The 21,810-nt window shown below is 56.0% G+C and overlaps 1 protein-coding gene across 1 annotated transcript in view; it reads right to left on the bottom strand.

The window, feature by feature from the left end:
- Nucleotides 1-3,679: 3,679 nt before the first annotated feature.
- Nucleotides 3,680-21,810, bottom strand: part of C3H4orf50 (chromosome 3 C4orf50 homolog) — a 45,470-nt gene continuing 27,339 nt past the window's right edge. Inside the window, exons 7-9 of the mRNA XM_075543616.1 lie at nucleotides 20,152-20,208; nucleotides 19,744-19,926; nucleotides 3,680-3,871 (exon numbers count right to left, since the gene is read on the bottom strand). Of these exons, the coding sequence (XP_075399731.1) occupies nucleotides 3,680-3,871; nucleotides 19,744-19,926; nucleotides 20,152-20,208 (432 nt within the window). The remainder of the gene's footprint in view (nucleotides 3,872-19,743; nucleotides 19,927-20,151; nucleotides 20,209-21,810) is intronic.

The raw sequence follows: 21,810 nt of genomic DNA, 5'->3' as shown, positions 1-21,810 counted from the left end.
GTGGCTCCAGCAGCCCTGGCTCTGGATACCCTGCAGATCTACCCCCTCACCACGGTCTGCCACTTTTCTTCTCAGTGATCACCTATATTTTTGCAAGTTGTTCTGCGTCTGTCTTTAGGAAGAGCTGCCTCCCGGGCCCAACATGAGCTGGACCCAGGCTCTTGGCGTTGAATTCTGTGGAAAAGCTTGACGAAGGGGCCAGAGGGGCAGTCTGGGGGCAGGGCGCTGTGGGGAGGGCCGTGGACACTGCTGGAGGGATGTTGACAGATGCCCCCCCCCCCCCAAGGAAGCACTGCCAGCCAGATCCCCTGCAGGCTCCTGGGGAAACCAAACGTGACAATGCATGTCATTTCCAACCTCACGAGGCCACATGGGCTGGAGTACAGGGGCACCCAGGCGTGAGGGGTGGGCATGACAGGGTCTCTCGTCAACGGCAATGGGGTAAAGTTACGAAGGGAAATGAATAACGGGAACAGCAATGTAAATAATGACCAAACTTTTAGAGTTTAAAGTATACTGCTGGCTAACTAGTCGGCAGGGGATTGCTGCGGGGAAGCAGGTGACAAAGGGAGGGACCATCTGTGTGGAGGGCCCTCTCCCAGGGGGCCCAGGGCTTGGGCACATGGGTCCCAAGCAGTTCATATGGGCAGGATTGCACCAGATCTTCAGACCCACCTGCCACTGAGGGAGTGCTGACAGAGTGGCCTGCAGGATGGAGTGGAGTTGCCCCTGGGGGTCCAAGGCTGTAAGTCTGCAGCAGCCCCTCGGCTTCCTCCAGTAGAGCAGAGGTGGGTCCAGCTGAGGACTTTTCAGGGAGCAGGTCTATGCACACCCAGGTGCTTCCAGGGCCCTGCAGCTCCCAAGGGGTTAAAACGAACATACCTGGCACCTGGAACCAGCACTTTTCATCCTGGACCTCGGTTTCCCCAGAAGAGACAGTTAGGCTGGTTCCCCCCGCAAGTCAAGGTGACCTGTTTATATTTTTAACTTAATTACAATCCATCTCTGGCTTTAATTCAGCCTAATAGCCCACCAATCAAGACAAACTTCTCTCATAAAACCTGCCTGCCAAGCCCCTTCCTGACACAAGATCACACAAACGCTGCCCCACCCCCACCCCTCTGCCTGAGCACGCCCTCCGCATCCTGCCTTTGCCACTGACAGATGGCTCGCAGGTCTGCAGCATTGATTTATTGACAACTTGGGACCATCAATCACTCTCCCTACCACTGTCCGCGGCCCCACCAGTCCCCCAGGTCCTCTCCACTCAGCTTCCGCCTCGGAAGTGACCCCAATCACCCCCCTGCCCCGCCTTTGTCCACACTGGACCACAAGCTCCTCCCCACCGCGTGGCTGGCCCTGCTGGCAGCTCCCAGGGCCACGGACTCCACCTGCCCTCCTCCTGAATGGGGCCCACCCCCATGAGCAGCAGGGGGAGGTGGAACCCCAGGGGGACTGTCAGGGGGGAGGCAGACCCCCAGGGGCACGTCAGATGGCAGGGCCCCCAGGCTGAGTGTTGCTTTGCAGCACCTCACAACAGCAAGCTTCTCTATGTTGGTGCCAGGGATCCAGCACGTGAGACCAGGGTCACGTGGAGGAGCACAGGGTCCTTCCTGGGTCCCTCTGTGGGGTTCGGCGCTCACCCCGCACATGGTCCTGAGAGCGCCTCACCCACTGAGCCTTCACTCCTCAGTCTCTTTAGTGAGTGTCCCCTCTCTACACCCCCCTCCCTGAAGCCCCCTCCCATAAACCCGCTTTCCACAGCTCCCCTCCCTACTGAAGAGTTCTGGGCACAAAGGCCAGCCAGGCAGGCAGGAGATGGCCCTGCCAGTGGTCTGAGACAGAATCCTGTCCACGGAAGGCAGGGAGGGGGCTCTATGTAGCAAGGTTGGCCTCAGCTCCCCTGAGATGGGCCAGCCAGGAGAGGAGGCAGAGCGAGAGGAAGAAGAAAGGCCGGGTGACACAGAGCACTGTTGAGTTTGGAGGAGCTGGGAGGCGAGGCTCAGCTGGGAGGTATGCACAGTGAGTGCAGCCCTGGATACAGCAGACCAGAGTTGTGCATGTGTAGCAGGGCTGGGAGCTCCGGTTCTCAGGAGCAGAGCCCGCTTAGCATCCCCCCCCCATCCAGGTCCGACCAGGGCATGGAAACATAGTCTCAGGCTTAGCAGTCCAAGGGAGCCTGGGGGGTTGAGGGAAGGGGTCGGCTTTCAGGACAGCTCCAGGCAAAGCAAACAGGCATTCAGCAAGGCAGCATTGTTCCGAAGGCTGAGGTGGGGCCGGAACCGGGTTCTTCCAATAGACCCACCAGACGCTTCCAGTTGGCTCTGCCTCTCAGGGTCCGGTGCCACTGGGCAGAGCAGAGCTGCACACACACACACACACACACACACACACACACACGTCTCAGTGGCCAACTCTCCCTGAGCAGATGGCCAAGCCTTGCACCCAAGGAGCCTGTGGGTGGTTTGACCCACTGACCTTTTGTCTGCATGTGTGCATTCTCTGAATGTGCGCACCATCTGTGGGTGTGCATGATGTCTGAGTGTAATACGTATGGGCATATTGTCTGGTGTGTGCATTGTCTATGGGTAACACTGAGTGTGTGTTGTCGCATGAGTGTGCATTCTCTGAATGTGTGCATTGTCTCTGTGTCCTGAGTGTGGGAGGGAGATGCCTGAGGAAAAGGGGCCCATGGAGACACCCCCACAGGGGCTTGTTGGTGGAAGACCAGCTGCTGGGCCTTCTCAGGAGGAGAGGTGGCAACAGCTGACTGGGCAGCCGCTCACCTTCCCTCCATGCTTATTGTGGGCTCTGGTTACCAGAGGACAAGGGGCCCTGCTGAGCACAGGGGGCGGGAGTGGGCGTCTGCATTCACCTGCGCTCAGGGGGGCTGCACGCACAGGGGCACCAGGGGCACCGGGCACGGCTGGAGCAGAAGAGGTGCTGGAGCTGAGGGAGGTGCTGGCAGGACCCCAGGGGCCAGTCTCCTTCAAAGGGCGGGCCCCAGGGAGGAGGGCCATCTACATGGCCACCCAGGATTCCCCTGTTGATGCAGACGCCTCAGACAGGGAGTGGAGGCTGCCCCTCCCGGAGAGCCCCTATTGTCCCAGAGCCTGCCCAGTCATTCTCTTGAGGCTGAGCTCCTTGCCCCAGGCAGGGAGAGCTGGCACCCTGACACCCCCACCCCCACAGCACAGAGATTGTTCTGCTGCGGTGGGGGTGGGTACAGGCAATTGTATGTGAACAAATGGATGGATCAGAAAGCACAGACTGGTTTTAATGGTTGAAGATGTAAGACATTCTTAAATCAGACATTGTGTTTAATATGTAGGAGGGCCTGGGAGGGCCCCGGCTGGTGGTGATGGCCCCTCCTTCTGCACTGATGGCCTGTGGGGCTGGTACCTTCCCTACGGCTATTGGGTAGCAGCATCCCTGACCCCCCACTCCAGCTGTGACACCTACAATGCCTGCAGACCCTGCCAACTTTGGCTCCAAACTGCCCAGTGGGGTGTCCCGGGGGAAGCGCCTCTAGGAGGTTCAGAGCCCACACAACCCCCAAACCAAAGGCACCTGCTGTGGGCTGAACCCAGCTTCCTAAAAACTGCCGCCCCCCCCCCCCCCCACCAGCAGCCTTCCCATCCCAAGGTTCGATTTCACGGAGTCAGAAGGAGTTGTCTATCTAGATGTGCATGTCCAGGGCTGATGGCAGGGCCCGGGGGTGGCTGCTGATGCTCCCCCGGAGCTCTTGGTGCAAAGCCAGGATCCGAGCTGGGCTCAGGAGCTCGCAGGTGGTGGGGCAGCTGTCAGCGTGGCAGTTGCCTGGGTCCTCGGCACCCTCAGGATCCCACGTCTGTCCTGGAGGCAGAGGGAGCTGGGGAGAGAAAACAGACGAACATGTCTCTGCCACAGGCGGACCAGTCCTACTTGTTCCCACAGCTCCCCCATCCCTGCCCTTCCCGCACCCCCGGGGAGGGGGCAGGCGCCCAGGCAGTGCGGGCTCACTGAGCAGGCTGTGGTGTTCTGGTCACCACGGAGGCTGTGCGGGTTGGCCCCGAGCCTGCGTCACCCAGCGGGCACAGCAGTTGGCAGTGTCTCTATGGGGGAGCATCTCTTTCCTGCTCCACCCTGGAAGGAAGCCATGGCCACAGGGCCTCCCTTCCCACAGTGCAGTGCAGCATCCTCTCAGTAGACCTGCCACCCACCAGCTCCAGGGCCGCCTCACAACCGCCAGGACCACATGGTGATGACAGTTCCAGGCACTAGGGACCCTCGAGCTGGCAGCTTGTCTGCCAGGTTGCTGGGTGGCGACGCTGAGAGACGTGCTACAGACACTTGGGCCCCAGCAGGGCTGCTGGTGAATACGGTTCCACCGGGCGTTGGCTTAGGATCCATAGGGAAGAACGGCCTGTTGACTGGCTTCCAGGTAAAGCCACCGCCCTCTGGATGGCAGCAGGATGCACGGGTGCACAGTTGCTGCAGCCGTGGACTTGAGAGACTGGCCCAGGGCCAGACAGGGCATCGAGGTGGGCTTGATGGTCACTAACGAGCCAGGGCATGCAGCTCGGAAGTGACTGGCTCAGGGCTCAAACCCAAGACCATGGCATTTCACGACTTCCTTTCTCTCCTTCCCCAGCCAGTTCTCTGTGACTATCTGCTGCCACTATTGCACACGAGCGAGAGTCCTCAACAACCGCCCTCAGCCAGCATGAGCCACGCGTGGGCCCTCCTGGACCGGCACCAGCCACGACAACGCCTGTGAAAGCATTGGTCGGAATTACCCCCATGTGGGCCCTTCACCACCCGGCAGTATCACACACCTGTGAGAGCCTCACAAGCAGCACCTGTCAATACTGTACCCATCAGCCTTTCACCATCAACTGTTACTGTACACCTGTGACCCTCTGTGGCAAGCACCAGCCAATACTACGCCCGTGTGAGTCCTTCATGAGAAACATCAGTCAGGAGTATGCACCTGTGGGCCCTTCATGACCAGCACCAGCCAGTATCACACCCGTGTGAGTCCTTCATGAGAAACATCAGTCAGGAGTATGCCCTTGTGGGCCCTTCATGACCAGCACCAGCCAGCATTATATGGGCAGCTTAAAAAAAAACCCATGGGAAAATTCCATTATCTTTTCATTCTATTTTTTCATGACTTTTCTGAGCCCCTGTCATGCACACCCGAGCCCTTCACAGCCAGCATCATGCACTCCTTCCTCACCAATACCTCACAGTAACTTGCCCCAGTGACAGGGAAAGCCTGAAAGCACAGCTTTTTGCCAGTGCTGCTCATGCCATCCATGGCTGCTTGGGACCGTGACGGGTATGCCTGGCCTGATGGCTAGAGAAGCAAGCACCTCCAGACCCAGGAGGCAGAGGCCAGGAGGGCTATTGTACATGCTGCGTGCACCTGGTCTCTCAGTGAACTGCGGCTGCGGAAAAAGGGGGTGGTGGTCGCTGGGCTCTCCCTGGTGCCCAGCATGGCCCAGTGCCTGCCCTCAAGGTGCCCATGGAGAGTAGGCAAACAAACATGGGTGGGGATGCAGACTTCAAGCTGGAAGAGAGGCCTGTGCAGGTCCCCGTGGGGCCTCAGGAGGGAGCAGCCAGCGGCGGTGGTGTGAGGCTGCATGCAGAAGGAGCGGGGTCTGGGTAAGTGCTGAGAACCAAGGAATCCTAGGCAGAGTCTGCACTAGATCCTGCTTCGACAGCGTGACTGAACACGTGGGAAACAGCCACTGTGTGGCATTAGCAATCTCATACACCTCTCTTGGTGACCGCTACATTTCGAGAACATCTCAAAACCAGATTGCGCACCCCGGCACTAACAAGGACGTCGCTGTGGAGAAAGCAGAAAGTCGCTAAAAAGACAGGACAGAAGAGATGGAACTGGGTGTCGAAGAAGCTTATGTTGCTGGTGAACACAGGGCAGCTGGAGCAAATGGGAGAAAAGATGACTTCAAAGAGCGGGTCAGAACACACCAAAGAGCAGCCCAAGAAGACCGCCTCCGAGTGAGATATGCCAAGAGCCAGAGCCAAATAGTTCAAAGGAAAGCATGTCCTTGGCAAATTGCAAGCTGAAATAACTGAAGAAAAAAGTCAAGCCTCAAAATGCAAGAGCAAAGGTTTGGGTGGTCACTTGAAGCACTTGCTGATGAAGATGAAGGACTGCCATTTGATATGAATGACAAATCGCTGTAAAGAAAATCAAAATCTGCCAGCCTGGGCCAACAGACAAAATCACCATCCATGGAGAAAAGCTGGAAGTTGTCTGGGGTCTCGTCTTGCAGGGTCCACGATTGAAGCTCAAGGAAGCAGCGGTCTAGAGGACAAACAATGCCTTGCATTGGCTACAGCTGCTGCCCACACCGCTTGAACGCCTTGAAGGGCAAGGAGGTCCAAAGCACACCTGATCCGAGTCACCGTGTTTTCGAATAGTCCCACCTGCGTGTGACAGTTGGACGATGAACAAGGAGGACCACTGGTAAATGGACGCATTTGAACAATGGTGCTGGTGAAGAACCACGGACTGCCCGGGAACAAACTGATCTGTCTTGAAGGAAGTATGTCTGAGTGCTCCCTTGAAGTAGAGACGGTGAGACCGTGTCTTGTGCAGTTGGGACCTGTCCCAGGAGAGATCGGTCCTGGAGAAGGATGTCCTGCTTGGTCTAAAACCCAAGCCAAGCTCTGATGTGGAGTCCTGTTGGCTCCCAGCAACCCCTGGGCATTGTGGAGGCTGTAATGGCTAGTGGGAGTAGAGAGCCCAGCCTTTCTCCTGAGGAGCTGCTGGTGGTTTCAAACTGCCAACCCTGCAGATCGCAGGCTGACGCAACCACTGCAGGTCAGTGAAATGGAGGAAGACCTGGGCAACGTGGACTGCCACCGTGGCTGCAACATGGGTCAAATATGACAGTAATTGTGCGGATGGCGGGCAGTTTCATTCGGTCATGCCTGCGCTTGCTGTGAGCAGGAACCGACTTGACCCCTAACAACAACGGCCTGGCAGCTAACCCGTACGGTGTCGTGGTTACGGGTGGAGCTGTGATCTATAGGGTTGGCACTTCAAAGCCACCAGCAGCTCCTTGGGAGGATGGGACTTTCTACTCCCGTCAACTGTGACAGCCTCGGAAACTCACAGGGGTGCTGTGAGTCAGCATCGACTCCATGGGCAGTGAGTTTGGTTTGTTGTTTTTTGAGCTCTGGAAGGGGCCAGACCCTGTTCAGTCCTAAGCACTTAGATGCATTCATTTACTGAGTCTTTACAGCCACCCAAGGAGGTAGATGCTACCACCATTCCGATGTACAGGTAAAGAAGCAGGAGCAGAGAGGCCAAGCATCTTACCTGAGACTGTATAGCTGGTTGGCAGAGCCAGACTGTGAAGCCAGAGGCTGCCGCACCGTCACCGCCACCACCACCACCACCACCACCACCACCACCACCACCACCACCGCCAGGCCTCTGATGACACACAGCCGGTGACGAGCCGGGGCTGGGGGCCCTCAGGCTGAGGGCCTTCTCTGTCACCGACTGCTTGCTGAACAGAAGCTCACCAGTCCTTGCCGATTTCTGTTATTGTCTTAGGTGCCCCAGTGAAACCATGAAGGAGTGCAAGGTGACACGTGACAGCTCTCGTTACTGCCCTTCAAGACCCATGACCTAATTCTGCTTGTAGGACTCTCATCCCCCGAGGCAGCTATTTAAAGAGCCATTTCCAACACCACAGGGAGCTACGACCCAGAGCCAGCCCAGACCTGTACCTGTAGCTGTATTCTCGGGGCGAAGCGAGGGTGCAGGAGGGACCTGTGGCCGTCTGCGCTGGAGGCCAGCAGAGGAATGTCTCCGGGGCCCTCATGAGCTATTCCCCGGCCCGTGCCTTCTGAGGGCCTCCTGGGGACCCGGCACCGTGTGAAACATGGGACCAACACAGACCAGCAACAAACATGCCCCTCGGACTCGGACTGTTGCCACACAGGAGGGTTAGAAACCATCTCTGCCGTATTGGTGGTGACGATTCTGCAGAATACTACATTGGAACCATTGCTGTTACTATAGGTCTCTGAGTCGGTTCACAGGGACCCACGCACACCAGCATGGATCACGGCCCGGCCCCGCACCGGGCTCACAACTGTTCCTATGTTTGAGCCCATCCCTAAGGGCCTTCCTCTCTCGTGCCACCCTTCCACTTTACCAGCATGCTGTGAGGTGCAGTCTCGCCGTGCTTGCCTCTAAGCCACTCTGGCTGTACTTCTTCCAAGACAGATGTTTGTCCTCTTACACGAGTCAAATCAGAACCACAAATGAACAGCACCCAAAGTGCATACGACCACAGTGGAGGCTCTATGATGTGCCTCTCAGGAGCTGATGGGGGACAAGTTACTAGAATGGGTACAATGAGACAGAATGAGTCAGCCTCATCAGTGAGGAGCTCCGGGATTGCCTGGCCTGACGAACCACCTTGACCTAATTGACTTAGGTACAGCACCCTGCCTCCAATGTGCACTCACACAGCGTGTGGGACGCTGCGCAAACAGCGTCAGGGGCGGAGCAGAGAGCACATCCCAGGAATGAGACCAGATAGCGGAGGGGTTCTGGCTGCAGCTGAATTGAGCTGAAAGGGATGATAAAACAGTAATGAGAAGATTTCCCAGACTCATATCTCAGGAGCCAGTGGTCAGAACAGAAATCCCAGTGGAAACCAGAAAGTATTTTGATCTGAAAGGCGATGAAAATATGACTTGTCAGAATGCATTGACCCCGTTAAAACCTTTATGAGAGAAAAAGTAACATATAGCCTTAAAGGCAACATTAGAAGCACAAAAGAAAGGAAGCCCGCAGGCTAATTACCTGGGTTAGAAAGAGCAGGACAATAAAAGAAAAGGATCAATAAGATAAGAACAGAGATCTGTGAAGTAGGGCTATAATGAAACAGATGAAAGATAGTGTTTAATCATTTAAATCCCTTTAACAATTGCCAAGAACCACACCAAAATTGAAGGCAAAAGAAAAGTACCAATAACCAAAATCAGGCTTGAGAAAGGAGACATGGTTGCAGATCCTGGTGGGTGCTGGGTGCTACAGGGTCGGCTCTGACTCACATTACCAACAACAGGGAAGCCCTTCCTTGTCTGCACGCCCTCACAGCGGTCCTGGCTAAGCCCATGGCTGCAGCCACAGTGTCATCCGTCTCCCCCAGGGCCTTCCTCTCTCACAACTCGTCCCCCACCCCCCCACCCCATGGCATGTCCAAGCACATGAGGTGAAGCCTCGCCGTCCCTGCTTGTGAGGAGCTGAGACTCTGGCTGGTCTGCTCCTCTGGGAGTTTGCTGCCTGCACTGTCATCTAAATGCATCCGTTTTCTGAGGTCTCCCTTCTCACTGCCACACGGAGAACACCGCGGCATGGGCCAAGCGCTCCTCCGTCCTCAAAGTGACGTCCCTGCTCTTCAGCTCTCGAAAGAGGCCTGTGCGGCTGATGGGCCCAGGACCACACGTCTTTTGATCACCTGACTGCTGCTTCCTCCACACTGATTGTGGTGGATTCGATTGAAATGAAACATTTGACAACTTCAGCCTCTTTTCTGTTTATCATGTTATTTATCGGTCCGGTTTTGAGGATTTTTGTTTGCTCTACATTCAATTTCAATCCACGCTGAAGACCGCATCTTTGGACTTCATCGGCAAATGCCTCCCCACTTTCGATAAGGTCAGTGGTGTCCACTGCATTTTAGGCTGTGAATGAGCTCTCCTTCCGTCCTGACGCCCAGTTCTTCACAGGGCTGTGACGCTCAGATTGCTTGCTCAGCGCGCAGACAAATAAACATGGAGAGTGGAGACCACTCCGGCGGCGCCTTCTCTGATGTTGGACCTTGCAGCGCTCCCTGGTTCCTCTGACTGACTAAGCCCCGGGTTATGCACAGGCAGCATGTACATCAGCACTGTGTCCGGAACCCTCCGTTTCAGTGCTATCCGTGGTTTGTTCTGCTCCACGTGGACCAATGGTGCAGTGTAGTCAATGAGACCCACGCACACATTTCTGGTATGCTGCGACTGTGCTTTAATTATCTTCAACAAAAGTTTACTTCCACGTAATATTAATGATGCTGGTTGGTAATTTATGCATTCTGTTGGGTCGCCTTCCTTTCGAAGGAGCCCAAGCATGGACCTCTTCCAGTCAGGTGGCCAGGTCTCCCAAGTGTCCTGGCCTCGTTGAGTGTGTGCTTCCCGTGTGCATCAGCTGTGGAAACCTCTCAGCTGGTGCTCTTTCAATCCCCGGCGCCTGGTCTGGGCTGATGCCTTCAGTGCAGTTTGGGCTTCTTCCTTCAACACCATTGGTCCTTGTTCATATGCTACCTGAAATTGTGGCAGAGCCGTTCCACGACGGCGATTCGCGGGTTCTCAAGCCCTGAGCTGAGCCCACTGAACGCCTCCTCTTGGCTTTGTCAATCCGATGCTTTGTCTTCTCAAGCTGCCCTGTGAGAGTTTCTGTCCCGCTCTTGCTTCATCGTCTCTTCCATATGCTTTAGCTGCCTGCCTTCAAGGGGCCCTAGTGGTGTGGATAGCAGTTGGCCTGTCATTGGCATGGTCAGCAATTCAAATCCACACAGCGCTGAGGGACTCCAGGGAACAGGTACAGTCTTGGAGACCCACGGGGCTGGGGGCAGCAGGGAGAGATGTCTATGAGTCAGCATTGACTCGATGGCAGTGAGTTTGGTTTGGGTTTGAGCAAGTTTCAGAGTCTCTTGTGGTGTCTGCTTGGTCCTTTCTGTCTTCCTTGTCTTTCTCATGACCCCTTGCTTCCTTGATGTGTGTTCCAGATACACCCCCCCACACACACACACAGCTCATGTGTTTTAGGTCATTTGGGTTCAACCAGTCAAATCTGTTTGAGACCTTGTCGAGGTTCAGGTGGGGTGGACTTGTGGTTGCGTCTTGACTTTCATGGAATTGGTGTCATTTTTTTTAGCTTCAACCTGAAATTACATATGAGCAATTGATGGTCTATTCCACAGTTGGCCCCTGGGCTGCTGTTATTGAGCTTCTCTGTTGACGATTCCCAAACACAGATAATCAGCTTGATTTCTGTATCTTCCCTCTGGTGAGGTCCACGTGAGTAGCCACTGTTTGTGCTGTATTTATGCTGTTGAAAAGAGGCATCCCCCCCCCCAAAAAAAAAAAAGAAAAGAGGCATTTGCAAAGAAGAAGTCATGGGTCTTGTTAAACCCCATCATGTGATTTTCAGCTTCATTTCTATCACCAAGGTCATGTTTTCCAATGACTGATCCTTCTTCTTTACCTTCCCATGGCACCTTCACATTCCTATCGCTGATAATTATCAATGGTTCCTGATTGCATGGATGATCCATTTAAAACCTAAGAATTTGGGAGAACTACTCAATTTCTTCACGATGAGCTTTAGGGGTGGTAGGAGTCCTGCTAGTGCATGGGTTATGCATTGGGCTGCCAACCACAAGACCATCAGTTTGAGTCCACCAGCCGCTCCGCAGGACAAAGAGGTGGCTTTCTACCCCCATAACCAGCCATAGTCTCAGAAGCCCCCAGAGGCAGAGTGCAGGTCACTGTGCGTTGGTCAGCTGCATGGCAGAGAGGCTGAGTTCCAGCACGTCAGTGGCTGGTGCATGAATATGAATAGCAATGGTATTAACTGGACTTCCTTGTGGGCAGATAGACATTTTCCTACCAGGGACAGCATCATGCTTCTTGACACGGAATGTGCGGCCATTTTTCAGGCCCTGCTCATCTGGGCATCATGAGCTATAGATGGTTCTGCTCAAATGGCCAATAGCAGACCCTTCAGCTCATCTTGATCTTTATGCTTTACTCCATTTCATTTTTCAATTATTTTTTCCAGGTCGGCATGTTCTGCATTGCACATTCTGATGTTAATGGATATTTTCAGTTGTTTTTCTTCATTTCCTATTGTGCCCCGTCAGCAAATGGCAGTCCTTGAATCCTTGTTCCACGTACACCATTGAGCTCAACTCCACTTGAGGAGGCAGCTCTTCCCCAGTTGTATCTTAAGTGCTTTCCAAGCTCAGACTCTCATCTTCTGGCACGACGTCCCACCAGGCCCCACATCTTTTCATAAGGTTTTCAGAGGCTAATGCCTCAAAGTTAGTCAGCCAATTCCTTTTCTCTAGTGTGTTCTTCATCGGAAAGCTCTGCTGATACCTGTCCCTTATAGGTGACCCTTGCTCTTCGAGGACCCAGACGTGGTACTCCTGCAGACACACCTCGCTGCACCAGGGCAGGTGTCTCAGAGGACGTGGAACGCAAGGGCCACAGACGCAGGCGGGCAGTCACCAAATGGAGCAAGAAGCACATGGTCCCTAGCAGCAGCATTTGGGACACCTCATGCCTCAGTCCTAGTCACAGCCATGACAGAACCACTGCCCCTCAGACCTGACCGGCGGTCCTCAGAGCCCAGGGCTGAGCCACAGAGCTCCCAGGAGGCCAGAGATGGGCAGAAGGGCATGTGGTGCTCCCTGTGGCTCTTTCCCCATCCACCCCAGTCTGTGTGGGTGCTTGTTAGTCACTGCTGGGCCATGTTTCATGGCTGAACATGATTACCCACCATTATAAATGAAACCATAACGTTCCTTCGAAGCACAGACAGCAAGGCGAGACTTTGTCTTCAGACACAAAACCAGAAGGACCCACTATGGGAAGCAAGCCCCGTGCTTGGTTAGCGGGGGTTGATCGACAGCAAGGGCACCCCAGAGATGGGTGGGCACGTGGCCACGGTGATGCGAGGCCAACGCAGCACCAGGCAGTGTGCCCTTCGGTTCCGTGTAAGGCCTGTGAGCTGGCGCAGTCTCGGTGGTACCTATGACCACCACAGGGTGTTAGAAATCGGAGGACACCCATAACTGGGACAAGGGCAGTGCTTGGGTTGGGCACAGCTCCCACTGCTTGTGGGACTGATGGTGGCCTGGGGGTGGGGGCTGGCGTGTGGAGCCACCCCTCTGTGCCCTGCATTTTCTTCCTTGCTTCCACTCTGGGTCAAGCATTGGTTTAAACAACTGGGCAGCACCGCCACCAGCCTCTCCCCTTCACTGGAGCTGACCATGGGGGCCATCAGCCTCGGGACCGGCCAGAACCCTGAGCTTGTGGGCTTGTCAGGAGGTGTCCCTCCTCGGGGTTCTGACAGCCCCCCTAAACTCAAGGAGAACATGGCCCGTCCTGCTCAGTGCAGCAGCATCTCAGACATGCTCAGCTCGGATCCTGGGATGGCTTTCCCTCCCTCACCGCCCCAAGCCCCAATGTCCTGCTGTGGTCTCAGGGTGTCTTCACGCTGCTTACCACGCACAGCCATGGACACAGGGGCCCCTGCTCTCCCAGCACCAGCTGGGCATGGTGCCGCACAGGCTGGAGGTGGATGGCCCCTCGGCCCAGCCTCTTCCGCCCTGGAGAGGCAAGGACACTCCTAGAGGCAGCAAGGAGCCGGGGGTAGGGTTTGGGGTGGCAGAGAGCAGCAGGGTAGCAGAGGGACAGGCTGAGACCCATCCCTTTGGCCCTCAGAACAGAACAACTAGCACAACTAGTGAGCAGTGAGGACAGTCTAAGGTGACTACGCAGACCTCTGCTGTCCCCCCACTGGCCCACACTGAGAGTTACCTGCACTTAAGCCTCCCCTGCTGCCTCCCCCATGCTGCCCCCACACTGAGAGTTACCTGCACTGAATCCCTCTCCCCCAGGGGTGCATCTGTTTCCTTCCCAAGGAGCTTGGGGCACGGAGCACTGCTCCTTATCAAGGTCTAGCAGTTGACCCGGACATGGAAGCGTCTTATCTCCCATTAAAGCCGCAGGTGGATTTGAGCTATTCTTGCAGTTGACAGGCCACAGCTCATCCCCCTGAACCGACAGAGCCACCTCTTGGGACTAGCTCCCAGGTGTCCACGCTCACTGTGCTGCTTCTCCTGACCCCGAGGGTCGGGGGCAGCTTTTGTAGCAACAGACCACTAGGCCTCTCCTCCAGCCCCCTCTGGTAGGGCTCGGGCTCCAGCTTCTCCGCGAGTCCTGCAGCACATTCGGCATCTCCGCCCATGCACGGTGGTCACCGCATGGATCGCAATGCAGCCCACTGCTTACTTTGACCCTGGCCTGTGCCCTCGAGGTGCCATCAGCCCATTCTGATGCACAGAGGCTGCCCTGGGCCATCATCACAACCTGTCCATGGTGGTAGCCCCTGTGTTCGTCCATCCATCTCATCGCCATCTCCTGACTCTATGTGCTGAGCGATATTCAGCACAGCAGCTGCACACAGGGGCACCCCCCTCCCCCCACCAGGTCTTCATAATGCTGCTCTCTCTGTCTGGACGCCAGAGACCTGCTGCAGTCAGCATTTCTGTCAGACCATGGTGCCCCTGTGCCAGCCTCACCATGCTTCTTATGTCCAAGCCCACCGAGGCGGCCACTGTGTCAGTCCATCTCTTCAAGGGGCTTCCTCTGTTTTGCTGCCCCTCAACTTTCCCGAATGCGATGTCCTTCTCCAGGCCTGCCTTCAAAGGCATGGAAGCCCTTTCGGTTCTGTAATCACCAGACGAGGAGACTGAGGGTCAGGCGCACCTTGGGTCTCACACTAGCACCGGAGTCACTGAGTCAGGGTGGCTTGGTGTTTGTGCAATGCAGCATAGGTTGGTCTCCTGCTGCTGCTTCCCCATGAGGATGGTTGTGGATCTGACACCCCATCTTTCCCCACCCCCACTGTCAGCCCTCTGAGTGGGCGGGGTAGTTAGGAAACCCTTGGGGACAGTGAAATCCCCTGAGCTGTCAGGCTGACTCAGAGACCCGTGACACTACCTGGATGGTTGGTGAACATTCCCTACACCCTCACACCATCCTGTGTGCACCTGCCGGGGGCTGTGCCCACAGAGAAGAGACCCTTGAACCCCAGGAGGGGCCCTCCAGGAGGAGAGAAAAGACACTTCTGTGGGATGTCAACCCAGTGGGGTCTCCGTCCTCAGGGAAGCAGGTGCTTGGAGGGAAGGAAGGAGATGCCCTGGTGGACCAGCGGGTTAAGCACTGGGCTGCTTAGCACAAGGCCGGCAGTTCAAAACCACCAGCTCCTACATGGGAGGCTGCATGGTCCCATGAGGGTCTTCAGGCTCAGAAACCCTGGGGGGCCTGCTCCACTCTGAGGGGTCACTGTGAGTGAGGACCTGCTGACAGCAGCGAGTGTTTCTCATTTTGCTTTGAGGGAGAAGAAATGAGAAGGATCATGTCTAAACCTGGCCTCATGCACTGCCCCAAAGGTTGCCCTCCCCACTGGATGGCCACTGACCTCTGGTGACCACTGTCCTCTCAGGTTTGACATCCAGGGGGTGACTGGCCTGAAGGAGCACACTGCAGTTATCCTGAGCGCAGGGGGTGGGGGCCACTAGCACAGAGGACAGGGTGGGCTGGGGCAGGGGGAGGGTGCTGACCTGGAGCACAGGAAGAATCCAGGACAGGCACTGATAGTTCTTGGTTCCTGGCTGCCAGGCATCCTCCCTGCCCCATCTGAGCCTCTGCCTTCATGGGGAGCCAAGGAGATCATCCTGGCCCCAGTCCTCCTTCCAGAAGTGTGGGCTACCAGGGGCACTGTGCCCCCGAGGGAAGGGCCCACAAGCCACTCCAATGGGAAAACCAGGGAACAAACACCCATATGAACAACTAACCACATGTCAGAATGAAGAGTGATCTGGTGAGTGGACAAACAGACAAATGGCTGAGAGGATGAGTGACAGAATGAGCACATGGTGAGTGCATGCAAGAATGAATGAACAGGTGAATGACTGAATACACAAGTAATGAACAGATGAACATGTGAATGGATGAGTGAATGAACATGTAAGTGAATGATGGACATGTGAGTGAATGATGATCTGGTGAATTAATGACTGCACAAATAATGAACAGAATAACATGTGAATAAAGTAATGAACAGATGAACATGTGAATGGGTTAATGAATGAACACGTGAGTGAATGATGGTCAGATGCATGAGTGAACAAGTAATGAACAGATAAACATGTGAATGGATGAACAAGTGAATGGAAGTGTGTGGTGGCCAGAGCCTCCCACTGTCCATCCAGATACCTGGGTCAGTGTGAGTCCCTAAACCACAGAGCTCCTGGGGACAGTGGCCTGGCAGGGACATTCCCGGGGTTGGATCTTCTGGTCTCTGTGCTCTGGGACCCTCACACCCAGCTCCCAGTCCTCTTTCCCTGCAGGCAGCCCCTCCATCTCCGGCTTGCAGGCAGCCCCTCGCCAGCGTGCAGGCAGTCCCCTTCCCCACTAGCTCCTAGCAGCACCCACAGGTGCCATCTGGGGTCCCATCTGTATCCCTGGAACAGTTCTGAGGCCGGCCCCCACAGTGCTACCAGGAGCCTAGGACTCACTTGGTGAGGACTCAAAGGGGGGCATTTGTCCACTGGCCCAGTGGGACCCTCAGTCTGGTCCAGCCACAGGCTTGGCTGAGCCCCTCGTCCCACCCAATGGTGCTCTGAGCGCCCAGTCTAGCAGCTGCTCAGAATGGGAGAGCCCAGGCAGTGACGCCGCCCACTGCCTCCCATGAGCTGCCCGGCTCTGGCTGCCTCCCTGGTCAGTACACGGCCTCACACTGCGCAGCAGTGACCACCAAGTGGCAAGGGCAGCAGTTGTGGGCGGATCCTGTGCCACAAACCACATGGCTACTCACTCCAGCAGGTCAGGTCACCGGAGACAGAAAAGGCCAATGGAGGGCATACCCCCAGCCAAGCGACTTTGTGCTTCTGCACCTGTGAGCCTCCATTTTCCAGTCTGAAAAATGGAGTGGCCCCAGACCCTCCCACACATGCTAATTGGCCCACAGCCCTCAGGACTGGGCCCCGCACAGAATGATGTGGTCAGTCAGCTTCACAAAGTCACAGAGCCAGGCAGAGGCAGTGTGAGAACCAATGCCCAGGCTCCCCTGACCTCTGGACCTCTGATTCCAGTGCCCCTGCCTGCTGCCCACCCTGGTCAGTTGCTCCAGGTTGGCTTCTTACTCCTGTGTCATGGAGGAGAAAATCGAGTGGGCAGGCATCTGGCCAGCAAGCCTCTCCTGCCCTGCCTGGTCTGCCTGCCCAACCTCCTCTGGGCAGGCCCACACCTGGTCCAGCAGGCATTTCCGGGACAAGGGGCAGACTGTGTGTCCGTGCTGTCCTCTGAGGGCCAAATTCAGGGCACAGGCCATCTCCGATGGCACCGACCCATCCCCAACCTGCCTGAAGTCAGCGTGTGTGTGGGTCATGGCAGCACAGCGTGGTGCATGTCCCCGTGTGAAGCGCACCTTTCTCTGCATGAAAGCCAGGAGAGCCGACCAGGCCCATGGAAACCTTTCTGACAGGACACGGCATCTGTGTCCCAAAGTCACTGACACAGAGTGCACCTCGGGGTTTAAGGTGACAGCCTCCCCAGAGCTGGGTTGGTATTTACCCCGGGCAGTGGCAGGCTACCCAATAGCCTGAGCAGGAGGGAGCAGGAGAGACCAGAGAGGAGACCAGGCCCCAGGGCTGCAGCATTCTGGCTGAAGGTGCTCAGGGCACAAGGGCTCAGCCCCTGGAAGCCCCTGAGAGACCGGGGACAGTTGTGTCCAGGTCTGCACGATAAGCCGGGCCTGAAGCTACCGCTGATGAAGGAACTGTGAAGGAAACCCCTTTCCCAGACCCTTTGCCAAGAGCATGCTGATGCTAGTCAGGCCTTCCCGCTCAGACTGCACGATGCTGACTCAGAGGACAGGCTAGATTTGCCCTGGCGGCTCCCATCCTCCTCCCACAACGCACACAGCAGTTGCATTTGCCCTGGGAGACGAACCAATCTGGGTTTGTACATCAACCTGGTCCGCAGACAGGGGAGCCCTCAGCAGGCGAGGCTGTGCGGCAGCCAGGCCCTCGGACACAGCATCCTGCCGCCCCCCCCCATGCCTGCTGAAGCCTTGCCTCTCCACCTGCCTCTCTCACACACCAGCCTCCAGGCAGTCTGGCCCTGGGGCCCTTCAGTGAGACTGGGATCCTCTCCTCACTGAGCCCCCGCTCCGAGGGTGGGAGCCCCCGGACAAACCGAGCCTGGGGTCTGCAGTCAAATTGCAGCTCTAAGCGAGCTGGCATGATCTGGGCCCAGGATAGCCACCCGTGTGGGCTGGGGGAGGAGGGGGGGCAAAGGCCAGGCCTGATGGCGGGACCACCTGGAGGGAGGGAGGGAGGGAAGGTGGGAGCCGGGGTGGACACAAGGGGCTGTTCTCGCCCCACACCACAAAGCCCGAGGCAGCCTGCCGGCCGCTGCTGATGAATTCCCAGGCTCATAGTGCGTGTGTGCGTAGAACTCCCACCCGAGACCTGGGCCCCTACCCAGCCCTCCGCCCTTCAGAACCTGAGACGGCGCCCTCAGACAGCTTGTGACTCCAGGGGAGGCCACCTGGACAGATCTTGAGGAGGGTGGGGGCCACTAGCTGGACAATTTCCATCTAGAGGCTGAGCAGGGCAGTGTTCCCATGGACACAACACCCCATGGCCAGGCCATGGTGATCATGTGTATGTGTTTGTGCACAAGTGAGTGTGTGAATGTACAAGTGCTTTGGAATCTGAGTGTGTGGAATGTCAGAGTGTGTCACTGTATTCATGCATGTGAGTCATGGTGTGTGGCAGTGTAAGTGTGTATGAGTGTGAGTCTGTCACTATATTAGTGTATGTGAGTGTACCGCAGTGTGTTGTGAGTATGAGTGTGTCACTGGGTATTAGTGCATGTTAGTCAGTGTGTGGCAGTGTGAGTGTGTGTGTGTGTGTGTGTCACTGGGCATTGGTGCATGTGAGTCACAGTGTGTGACGGTGTGAGTGTGTGTGTTCATGAGTCACAGTGTGTGGTAGTGTGAGTGTGTGCATATAAGGGTGTCTCTGTGTGGTGGTGCGTGTGAGTCACAGTGTCTGGCAGTGTGAATGTGTTACGTTATTGGTGCATGTGAGTCACAGTGTGTGGCAGTGTGGGTGTGTGCGAATGAGTGTGTCACTGTGTATTGGTGCGTGTGAATCACAGTGTGTGGCGGTGTGAGTGTGCACAGGCAAATGAGTGAGTTTTGAACATAGGTGTTATTGTGTGAGCATGTGTGAGGCTTGTGACTGTGTGACTGAGTGTGAACACATGAGTGTGTGTACATGTGTGACTGATGTGTCAGCGTGAAAGTTTATGACTGTATGGGTATGGTGTGTGAATGGGCGTGGTCTGCACGAATGTATATGCGCTCATGCATGTGTGTGTGACCTGTGTGTGTGGCTGTATGTGACAATGTGTGACTGTGTGTGACCCTGTATGTTCATGTGTGTGTCTGTATGAGTCTGTTTATGTGACTATGTAAGTGACTGATTGTGTGTATGTGACTGTGTGTCTGAGACTGCATGTGTCTATGTGTGTGGCTGTAATTGTGTGTGTGGCTGTGATTGTGTGTATGATTGTGTGTGTGACTGTGACTGTGTGTGACCATGTGTGTGTATGATTGTGTGTGATTGTGACTGTGCACAACTATGTGACTGTGTGTGACTATGACTGTGTGTGTATGGTTGTATGTGTGACTGTGACTGTGTGCGACTATGTGACCGACAGTGTGTGTGTGTGTGTGTGTGTGTGTGCATTGCCCACGCTGTGACCACTGGGAGGACACCATGTGCAGCTTCCCTTCTCTGCTCCCATGTGGGTGGTCGGGTGGATTGTGGGGCTGGAGAATGGGGAACCCACCTCTGGAGCACCTGTGGTCAGGAAGGTGGCCGTGTATTCGGCCAGTGCGGCATCGTCCACCATGCGCTGGGCACTCGTGGTCAGCAGCTGGCTGGCCGCTCCCAGTTGCTGGAGTTCCTGCAGCAGGCAGGTGATCAGCCCATTCCTCTCCTGGCACTTTTGCACCAGTGAGGACACCTTGGCCTGAGGGAGTGAGGAAGAGGCGGGGGGGGGGGGCGGCTCAGGAGGGGGCAGAGTGAGGAGCAGGGAAGGGGGCACCAGGCTTGAACAGAACTCCCTCAGAGAAGGGGCATGCGGGCTGGGGGCACGCAGGGTGGGGGGCATGCAGGGCGGGGCATCTGCATGTGACATGGGACCACAAGCCCTTGTCCTTGTTGAGAAAGAGCCGCAGCAGGGTCCCCACCTGACCTTCAGAGGGCTCACGACCAAGCCCGCCTGGCGCAGCTTCTCCTGGGAGTCCCGGCGCTGAAACAGAAGCAGGGTTTGCAGAAAGGCTGAGCACTGAGACTGCCCTCTGACCTCAGGGAGCATGCTGCTAACTGGTCCCAGGGCTCTGGGCCCACGAGAACGAACGCAAAGCCAAATCAGTGCCCTGCTCCACTGAAGTCAGCAAAAGTGTCCCCAATGAGATCCTTTCTTTCCTCTGGCCACTCCTGGAGCCGAGGCTTGTCAAAAGGCATCTCGGAAGAAAGGCCTGGTAACACGGGATTCCAGCTGCAGCGCCCGCGAGCTCAGCCCACTCCTCTGACACACACATGAGCTCAGCCCACTCTGACACATGTGGGATCAGACTTCTCTGACACACATGTGATCTCAGCCCACTCTAACACACATGAGCTCAGCCAGCTTTGACATGCATCAGATTGTAAGTCCAGCCCCACTCTGACACATGTGAGTCCATCCCTTTCTGGCACATGAGTCCAGCCCTCTCTGACACATGCAAGCTCAGCCTGCTCTGACACACGTGGATCCAGCCTGCTCTGACACATGTGTGTCCATCCCTCTCTGACATGCGAGTCCATCCCTCTCTGACACGTGTGGGTCCAGCCCTCTCTGACACACATGAGTATAGCCCGCTCTGACATGTATGAGTCCATCCCTCTCTGACATGTGTGAGTCCATCCCTCTCTGACGTGTGAGTCCATCCCTCGCTGACACTCATGGGTCCAGCCCTCTCTGACACCCATGAGTCAATCCCTCTCTGACACATGTAAGGTCATCCCTCTAAGACACGCGTGGGTCCATCCCACCCTGACATGCATGGATCCAGCCATCTATGACACACGTGAGTCCAACCCACGGTGACACGCGTGGGTCCAGCCCTCTCTGACACGCGTGGGGTTACCATGTGTCAGAGTCGACTCGTGGAAACTGGTTAATCTCATCTGACCTCTAACCCTTTATTCTATCCTGCAATCAGGGTGAGTGTGTGCACGTGTGTGCGTGCGTGTGCACACACGTGTGAAATGATGCACACTCAGTGCTTTGCACCCGTGGCACATTTAAGACCTGCCCTCATTCTTCACAGCTATGCCTGCTCTCCCTCGGGAAGCCAGACCAGAGGTGTCCCCGGTGGCTTTGGGGTGGGGGCTTTTCAATGGCTTCTTTGTGCTCTTCACTTGGCTGCCTGGGCACCCTTGGATCTGACTGGACATACCGATGGACGTCCTCAAGGCCGGCGCCAGCTCCCAGGAACGGCCTCGCCACCTGACTCAGACTCACCGCTGGCTCCCAGGGGGCAGAGCTCCCCACCAGCTCTACCAGAAGGCTCAGCATACTCGCGTTAAAACGTGGCGAGGTGGGAGGGGAAACAGCCCACATCTGGGAGAAACTGTGTGTGATCTGGGTGAAGAAGACACAGAGAGCTCATACAGCTCAGGAGTTAAAACACTCAAATAGCCCGATTTTCAAACCGGGTAAAAAAATTTAAAGGGACATGTTCCCCACAACAAAGAAACCCGAATGGCCAATAGGCACACAGAAAAGCTCTCATCATCATCAGTCATCAGGGAGATCCAGCCCAGGCACAGTAAGGTGCCACTCCCCATGGGTGGCCATAGGACTGGT

The sequence above is a fragment of the Tenrec ecaudatus genome, chromosome 3 (assembly GCF_050624435.1).
Source record: "Tenrec ecaudatus isolate mTenEca1 chromosome 3, mTenEca1.hap1, whole genome shotgun sequence".
Taxonomy (NCBI): Eukaryota; Metazoa; Chordata; class Mammalia; order Afrosoricida; family Tenrecidae; genus Tenrec; species Tenrec ecaudatus.
This window is presented reverse-complemented; position numbering and strand designations above follow the sequence as displayed.